We start from the raw sequence: 9,200 nt of genomic DNA on the forward strand, positions 1-9,200 counted from the left end.
CATATTAATATTGTAGTGTTGTACAACAGCATTAATAGCCAATGTAATTTAATTTAACAATTTTATGTCGTTAGCCTACATTATTACATGTAAAATTGTAATTCTAATTCAAACAGAACAGCCTATTTTCAACTTAATTATGGAGTGTAATTTATTTTTAACTTGAAATATCTTCAAACTGATTAAATATAAAGTTATTAGTGAACAAAAACCCGTCTGGATAACAGCAGACTTACTGCATGTAAAATATACGACAGGTCTGGACCATACGTGAACTTTGTTCGTATCTGAAGAAAACCTTACAATACGAGAATATTGGTGAATGCCACAAATTCTCCTAAATCACTCGTACACACAATTTAAGAACAAGTCTGTGCGTACGAACGGTTCTTGCATGAGGCCCAGTGCTTTTAAACTTCTGTAGTTTCAAGATTTCTTTAATGTCAAAAGCATTTTTTGTTTGGATCTTCTAAAAACTTACACTTGAAAACAGGGCATAGTTTTTAGTAATGACGTTGTCACAAATCATTTATATCGTCAATAGAAAAACTCCAAGCAAAACTTTATCTTTACAACGGTTTAATTACTGATGTTGAGTTCAATCTGAAATGGTTGTGGTTTGCACAGTAATGACATGGATGCCCTCTTTTATTTTGAAAGATGGATCCCTCCGTTTGCCTTCAGGCAAAAAAACCTCCAGCTGATATTAGCTTATGTGAAACCAGGCGTGACTCGATCAGAGCAGACACACACTCGTAGGTTGCCAAAGCAACGCTTATTTACCCCACAAGTGGGCCCACAGCCATGGCTCCTCTGCCATGATAAACTCACTGATAAACAGCCTGCAGACTGACATTTTTCTTTTCATCCTTCTTGTTCCAACCGGACAGGAGTTCAGTCCTCTTATTGCTTATTTTAGTTTTGTTTATTTTTGCATTCCCTTTATTGTTGTTTTTAATGATGGTTGATTTGATATAATCTCAATATATATCACAGTAACTCAAGAAAATTTTCATTAATGATATTAAAAAAACATTCATACCTATGAATGAGTGAGCAGTGAGGTATGCCTTGGATAGGGCCACAAAGAGTTGATCAACCATGTACACACACTCACATCTAGGTATAATTTAGGATAGCCAATTAACCTAACAATCAATTTATTTATTTATTTTGATAACCATTCATGCTGTCCATATTTATAATAATAAAATGTAATAAAGTACATGATTGCAGTCTGGCAGTTATCATTACAAATAAATAGAGGAATGTTTTCTTGCTTATTTTTTATGATTTTCTGTGAATGTTGTTTGTGTGTAAATGTATTTCTCCACAGGCCCTGGAACTTTAAACTGCTAAAGTATAGAGACTAAGTCAAATTCACATACTAAGGTGTCTTTAAGTTGTGTTTTTCATGAATACCTTTGAAAAAAGTTGAACTATAACAAATTAATTTCATGTTAAGTTCAATTTAAACTTGCAGATTTTAGGGTCTGCACAATACTGTCACCTAAAATAGACATCAGATTTGAAATACAAATTATAAAAAAAAAACACACAACACAAAGTTTTTGTAAAATTTAAATACTTTCTGGTTGGGCTTAAAACCTCGACCTCACATAACATTCGGGTTGTCTTTCTCAAAGCACCTCATGGTTGTTGTAGCTATGTGTCATCTAAAAGCATTGAAATGTTTTTGGACAGCACGTGGTCAGTAAACTTGTCTCTTTTTAAACTTGTATTTTTCACCTGCTTGAACTCCACTGTGTTCTTACTCCAAATAATAAAACGTTTGTTTCTCGGCTATTACAGACAACAGTTTTCCTTCAAATTCAATAAGTATGGTACCTGTTGGAAATCTGTCATCTTGTAGCTAAAGCACCTTCTTATGACGGAGGAACCCTCATTGTCTTGGCACTAAATTCTTAACACTTAATGTGCTGCTTTTTAACTCAATCTGTGTACACAAGTCTCATCATTGATACAATATGACAAAGTTTTATTACTCAAAAATACACTGATGTCTGTTTTTTTAAATAGTGTAGAATTTAGATTGCAGGAGTTACACCAGACAGGTTAATAATTTAGTTTCATTTGGTATGTGTACTCATTTTTTTCAGCCTGTTTCTTTGGAATCCTCTCTGTGTTGGTGAAATATTGGCTTTGAAGCAGTTTTTTAAAATTTATTTATTTTTTTACAGCCAAGGCCTGTCGAGCCACACAGTGATGTCACACTGATTCCTCTGTGAGAGTGTCTTCAATCTGTCCACTGTTGACCAGTACTGCTTTGTTGTGTGAATGTGTGTCTTTGTGCTCTGAAATATCTGTTGGGTTCAGAGTTTGACAAGTGTAAACAAATTGTCAACACTTGAGACATAATGTTTTATCAGTTATCAGACTGCTCACTCTCATAATAATCCTGTCTACAGTACATGGATGTGATTTCTGAAGGATTGTGTTTAGGACTGTGGGCCTAACTGGACCGGATACTTCTGTTGAACAGGTCAATGCTGGCAGCAAGGCAGAGCAAGCAAACCTGCAAGCTGGGGACTTAATCTTGGAGATTAATGGAGAGAACACAGCTGAGATGCTGAACGCAGAGGCCCAGAACAAAATTAAGAGCTCCAAGACCAACCTGCAGCTGCTGGTGGAGAGGTATGCCTTCACACAGACCTGCTTTCAGAGGGTTTTTATTCTACATTTACCTGTTTATTTTGTGAATACCTGTGTATATAATGTACAGAATAAGATAGTTGCACTGTACCATTCCAACTCTCTGCATCGTAATCTGTCACTGAAAATCTTCCATGCCTGTAATTATGTTTGTACCAAGACCAAAATCTTTACACTTTTTTAAACCTCCATCAAGCAGCACTGTACAAACAAATCAGCTGATTGTAATCAGGGGAAATGCCAGGATGTATGAGAGCCCCAGTCTTCCTTTCCCTGGTTCCTCCTAATAAACTTTGTTTTGAGATTTGCCACAACATTGTACAAATGACAAGGTGTTGGCAACTAAAAAGCTTTTTCCTTTGGTTAAAAACAGCGTTGGCTGGTATTTTGATTAAAGTTCCTCCCTAAATTCCCATGTGGCTACTGTTGTACCACCCTCCCATCAATCTGTTTTCCTAAGCGTTCCTTTCGCATGGCAAACAAACACACGCAGACACTTGCACATGTTTCCCTGTACTTCCTTCTCGGATGTCCTACGTCCACGTGAGTGAATTTTTTCCTTCTGACCTCATGTCTCCCACCAAGCTAAAAAGACCATTTATTTTTTGTCTGGCCAGTACAATAACCCCGTGGTGCTCTGCCCTTTTCTTAATCCCACTCTGTTCACTGTCCGTGGTTTTCAGCAGCCAAAACTCTGATCCATCTCAGAGTTCTCGTAATGCAAATTTACAAGCTCATTAAGCATTTGAATTATGACCAGACAAGCTCTTGAGATGATGGTAATTTAGAAGGATTTATCTGAGCTGCTGTTTTCCAGCTCAGCATCTGTTTGGTTCAAAGCTCAGCAGTGTTATGTCAATGTCATGTGATGGTGTTTCCCACTGGAAGAAGCTGGCATTAACTCATCCGAAGAACTGGAAAAACCTTTCAGCCATAAACCCTTGCTTTACACTTTACTGTCTGAGTTTACTGCTTGTGCATCCAGCAGCACACTCGTCCCAGTCTTTTATGACGTATATTTCTGAACATCAGAGCAACCAAACGTGCACTTTGTCAACCCTTAAATTTTCTGTTTGGTTTTGTTGGTAACGTGTAACTTTATTTATGCCTTGTAAGTGGTGATCTAATGACCAAAGGGTTTCCTCACACTCTGATTTCGTTTCTCTCTCTAGAGAAGTCAATCATCAAAGTAACTCCCGAATGCTCGTTAATGTCAGAACTGTGCTAGCATGGTATAAACATTTGGGGTGATCTGCAGAAAGCCAATCTGGTCAAAGTTTAGTTTAGCTTTATATTTGCTCCTAAAAGAATCCAACTTGAAAATGGAAACCTTCCTAAAATCTAAGGATTTCTTTAGGTGATAACTTTAGGCAGGTGTCAAAATGATGATTTTGAGCTGAAATTAAGAGTAGATTCAGTTTCAGATATTTTATTTGTCATTTCTACTACTAGGGCTGAGAAATACAGTAGATCTCATTAATTGTCCTCACAATATCAGTAAGTGCAATATGAGTATTGCAGAGATCTACTTGGAGTACAATAAGTCAGGTCGTTATATTTCAAGCAGCATGCATCCATGTTCTACATTTTAATACTGTTCTTCAATGGACTCGCTGATCTTGATGCCTGCACCTGGTTTAAATGAAAGTGAAGAAAATGTGTTTTTATCACAAATGATGTAGTGATTGTGTGATTAATATTGTACATCATTTTTAAAAATTTTTTATGTTGTGTTGGCCTAACACACACACATACACAGGTTTGCTTTTATATCCCCATGGGGACTGTGGATTGACTTAATTAATTTTCTGGTAATTTTATAGCCTAACCCTGACCGTTTACCTTAAATTTAACCTCACAAGTATCTACCTGACCCTAAAACTAACCTAAACTTAGTTCACACCTTGGTCCTAAACCAAACCCCTCACCCAAAATTAGCATCCATAACTGTGGGGACCGGGCATTATTCCCCACGATGCACATTTGGTCTCCAAGATACTCCCTTTTTCTGGAAAATGGTTCCCACAATGTAGCAAAAACGTGCTCTCACACACAAACGCACAACAACACAAGTACAAAAGAATTTTTAGTGCTGAGTTCTTAATATTTTAAAAAGAGTTAAATGGAGTAACAAAGGAAATACAGCTTTATGATGTACAAAAATTAATCCACTTTAACAAATTAAGTTATGCATTCTTGTTTTCTTGTTTTCTTTAAGAAAACAAGAATGTATATTCATACTGTAAATGAAACTATGGTTAAAAAAGAGCTGTCTTTTTTATGTGGAAATATTTCATGTTCAAGTTGGGTAGACGAGTTTTTTTCTGTTATGTCTGTTGCCATCAGTCTGACTGCTGATGGAGAGAAACTGTTATTGAAACGTGTTTTGTTTGTGTGAGAACTCTGTCCGTTTCCAGTGTTTTTACCTGAACTTAGAGCAAGTTGGGTGGAGGGTGACTGAGGTTATTCTGTACTTTTTGTTTATGTCCAAGGATGGGAGGTCAGCTCCAGTGATGAAGACTTTTTGAAGAGCTTTTCTCTCTGCCTCAGTAGTGTTGCTGAAGCGGACAGTGATGCTAGAAAGCTCTCTGTAGGCCTGGGTGAAGAGACAGTGACCGAGTCTCTCTTTCCTTAGCAGAATGATGAAGAAAAGCCACTGCAAATCTTTTTTCATACAATAGATCACAGAGGAGCCTACAGAAGCTGTATCAGGTGTTGTCTTTGTGTTATTTTCCTTTGCATGGAGTACATGGAGGTAAAGCCACTAGAGGTGAGCCTTCACAGTGATATACCACAGGCCTCTCAGCCTTCCTTTGTGCCTCACTACCCTGGAGTCAAACAAGAAGCTGTCAGCCTCTGGCCCTGCAGTCAGGAGGCCACTCCATGTTTGCATTGGCGTTTATACTGCCAGAATTTCCCTCCCTAATTCAATGATATTAGTGGTCAGAATCTGTTTTTTATTTTAGAAAAGGAAAAACCAGGAAGACAAGTTAATGAAAGAATAATTTTAACTGGGGACAGAGTCTGCAGAATTCATTTTTAGTAATCTTTGACAATCACTGAAGCGACATAAGCATGAACACTTGCCCAGAGTATTCACGAAGGAAATTAAAAAAAAAGATTCTTTACTTTAAATTGCCAGTTCTTAAAATGAAGTTCACTTAGAGCTGTGACATTTGGAGAAAGTACTTTTTCCCCCTTCTTCAGCATTTTACTTGCAAGTTAAACATCTTTCCTAATTTGAGTACATCAAATTGTTCTTAATGTGATTTAGATTTGTTGAAATTGTTTCATGCATGGAGTTTATTTTTTCCTTACCCATTTTTTTTTTTTATTATTTTTTCATCAGTAATAGTATATTAACCCAGGTGTGTGGCTGTAAAATTAATGTTTGGGTTAGAAGAGAATGTTAAAAATAGGTTTTCTTCTCTTGAAGACCTGAACCTTCCAGCCCCGGACAGACCAACGGCATCAGCACCCCGGAACAGCTCACTGGACGCTTCCAGGTCAGTTCTGAAACATATTTTATTTGTTTACATATTTCTCCTGATAACAAAAAATTAAAGCTTAAATCAAACTGATATCCCACAAATGTACTTTTGTATTTAAATTTCACAAAACACCACTCAAATATCTTTATTTGCAATATTTTGTAATGATTGCACAGGATAATCTGCTTCAGTTCTTCCTATGCAGCCATCTGTTTATTACATCTTTTTTTTACTCTCCTCGTGAGGGAAGCAGAGCAGTACATAAAAGTTTAGTACTTGTTTCTGTATATTGCTAAAGTCCAAAAAACATTTTACAATACTTTCACCTTTAAAACATTTATTATACTTATCTCTGTTTTGTACATCTGTTGTTAGGGTAGATTGGACTACAGTGGACAGAAAATCTCATAAATAAAAAAGAATAATATATATTTTTATTTTCAGGAGGCAGTCATAGTGAGTCGAGATGAGAACCAGAACTATAGAGAGTACACAATCTCAAGCCCTAAGTCTCTGTCCCCTGGACCGTACTCATCTTATTCTCCTGGTGGTTTGGACAGAACGGACAAGCTGACACCGATTTTCAACAAGAGGTATCTCCAACTTGATGCTCTTACCTTCATTATAACACTCAGTTGTAAAGATCATATTGGTTTTAAATGTACAGCTGTATATTAATTCCCAACTACCTGCAAATGCCAAGAATATGTAACTTTATGGATGATAAAAATGTTTCCGCTTGAAGATGTATCAAAAGCAAAGGTTGTCACACAGTAGTTCATTTTGGACAATCAGTGTGAAAGAGTAGATGTAAATGTAAATTTTCAGTGTAAAAATGATCTGGAAAATATTTCAAAGCTCCACTTTTCAGAGGACAGTTGATTGTATTTCATAAAACCAGACATCCATTGCATAAAAAGGCCTTCGTGTGGACCACGGCAAGTCAATAGGTACGAGTATAACCGACATAAAGTAGAGCCATGGGGTTGTACTGTTGTAACAAAAGATATGCACAGGATATCACATTCCTCTGTTTGCATTCATTTTAACAAAAGGCAGAATGTAGGACATTCACCGTGGTTTATCTGTGCATGGCCATTTGTTTGCTCTCCTGGCTGCTCTTATAGTTTTTTTTAGTTTTTATTTGGTTTGTAAGTGAAACACTAAGTTTGCCTGCTCTGAATTTATGAGGAATTCAGCTCCAGCACTTTTAGTCATTTTGTGTTTTGTTTTTAATCAGTTAAATTAGAAACTACTAAAATGACATCTGGGTCATCTGGGACAAATCCTAACAACTGGACTCTTTTTATGTTGCTGCTAAAGATACTTTACTCCAAAGAGCTTAATCAGTTCAAACTGGTGCAGAGGTTCAAGCTTTTATACAAGGTATTGAGATTGTTATAAAGCTTTCTTTCCTTCAGTTTGAAAAGATGAAGCTCCTCTAAGAGACAAAACATCTTCAGCAATAGAAGAAGTCCAGTCATCTTGTTTAGACTATTAGGATAATCAACATAGTATAAAGCAATGTGACACTCATTGAATCTATTTATCTGTTGGATTTGTGTCATTTTTCTATAGTTATGACTTTTGTACTAAAAAATATACTTTTTTTAAATGTGCAGACTAAAACGTCATTTCCATTGTGTTACATGGAAAAGTCAGTCTTTAACAAGTTGTTTGTTTTATGTCAAAGTTCCTGTGAAATATTCCTCATTGCCTTTTTTTGCCCTTGTGTTAGTGTCCAGCAGCGCTCATGGTCACCAGAGGAAAAGAGCAACCAGCTGTCCAGACCACTGTCCCAGGTTGGTTTTTATCTGAATCACTGCTTTATAATAGGATTTCAGTTAGATTTAGAGATTCTAGTAAAATTAAAAAGTAAATAACTCACAAATACACAAACTATAAAACATATGTGGAATAGCTGTTTTTGGAGCCGGTTTGTTTTGTCTGAATTCATATGGTTTATGATGATTTTTATTTTATAAATAGATATCAGGGTTGTTTGGGAACGTGGCACATGTCCTGGCTCCATGACACTGAATCTGTCCTGCATCTGTAGTTTTAGTTTTAGGCCACAGCTCACTCAGAATGTTTTGTTCTTTCCTTTAGTTGGAGTCTGATTATTTTAACTGCACTGCCTGAGTATACAAGAATAATAAATCTGAACTCTTTGCCTTCTTTGTTGGATTGTTGGTTTCTGACGCCACAGAAGGTGCAGTACACTTCATGTGACAGGAAGAGCAGGGTACAGACCACTATACACTACCCATTATAAAAATGTTAAAGGCTACAAAGGTCAGTCTTTGGATATAGTTGGCATTTAACAGTGGTTTGAAGCCATTTTATCCACAGATTGTATCAAGAAAAACAAATACACTGTTTTAGAACAATACCTTTAACCTTTTTGTCATTTGAATGGAGACCTATAGGCTGTGGAAAAAGTTTATGTAAAATATAGAGTTCAAAGTGTGACTCCTGCTCATGCTCTATGTATACTTCCAGTAACAGAACCAAGAGGCAGGGTTGGGGTATCTGAAAAAACTCGAGTAAATTAAAGAGAAAATGTTGTGGGAAAGTTCATCATGAACTATTTCAGCTATGTTTGCATACTGGGTCTCTTGCATGGGTCCCACTGAGGACAACATGTGGAAGACTGAAGAAGAAAAACATATACTGGAGGACCTTTTTGCGGTGCCACAAAGAATTCCAGACATTTTTTACTACTTTGGACTTTAAAAAAAGATAGATAAATATTCAGAGGTTTGATCTTAAAAACATTCAAGCATTTCTTCTAAAAGCCAGCTGGCTCTAAAGGTCCAGTTAGATGTTAAAACAAAGTTTGATTTAGTGCTGTACCAAACGATTGTTTTCTAATCGATTAATCTAACGATTATTTTTTCGATTAATCGATTATTCTAACAACAAATCTATAAGTTATTCTGATGTGAGTGCACTGGAAATTAGAGATCGACCGATACAGGTTTTTGAAGGCCGATACCGATACCGATTTTTTAAAAATCAGTCTAACCGATACGC

The 9,200-nt window shown here is 36.4% G+C and overlaps 1 protein-coding gene across 3 annotated transcripts in view; it reads left to right on the forward strand.

The window, feature by feature from the left end:
- pdlim2 (PDZ and LIM domain 2 (mystique)) overlaps positions 1-9,200 on the forward strand; it is a 41,385-nt gene that overhangs the window by 10,581 nt on the left and 21,604 nt on the right. For all 3 annotated transcript variants that reach the window (XM_014012116.1, XM_014012114.1, XM_014012115.1), the window contains exons 3-6: positions 2,504-2,655; positions 6,110-6,179; positions 6,609-6,757; positions 7,903-7,966. In XM_014012116.1, the coding sequence (XP_013867570.1) occupies positions 2,504-2,655; positions 6,110-6,179; positions 6,609-6,757; positions 7,903-7,966 (435 nt within the window). The remainder of the gene's footprint in view (positions 1-2,503; positions 2,656-6,109; positions 6,180-6,608; positions 6,758-7,902; positions 7,967-9,200) is intronic.

The sequence above is a fragment of the Austrofundulus limnaeus genome, unplaced genomic scaffold, assembly GCF_001266775.1.
Source record: "Austrofundulus limnaeus strain Quisiro unplaced genomic scaffold, Austrofundulus_limnaeus-1.0 Scaffold88, whole genome shotgun sequence".
Classification (NCBI taxonomy): Eukaryota; Metazoa; Chordata; class Actinopteri; order Cyprinodontiformes; family Rivulidae; genus Austrofundulus; species Austrofundulus limnaeus.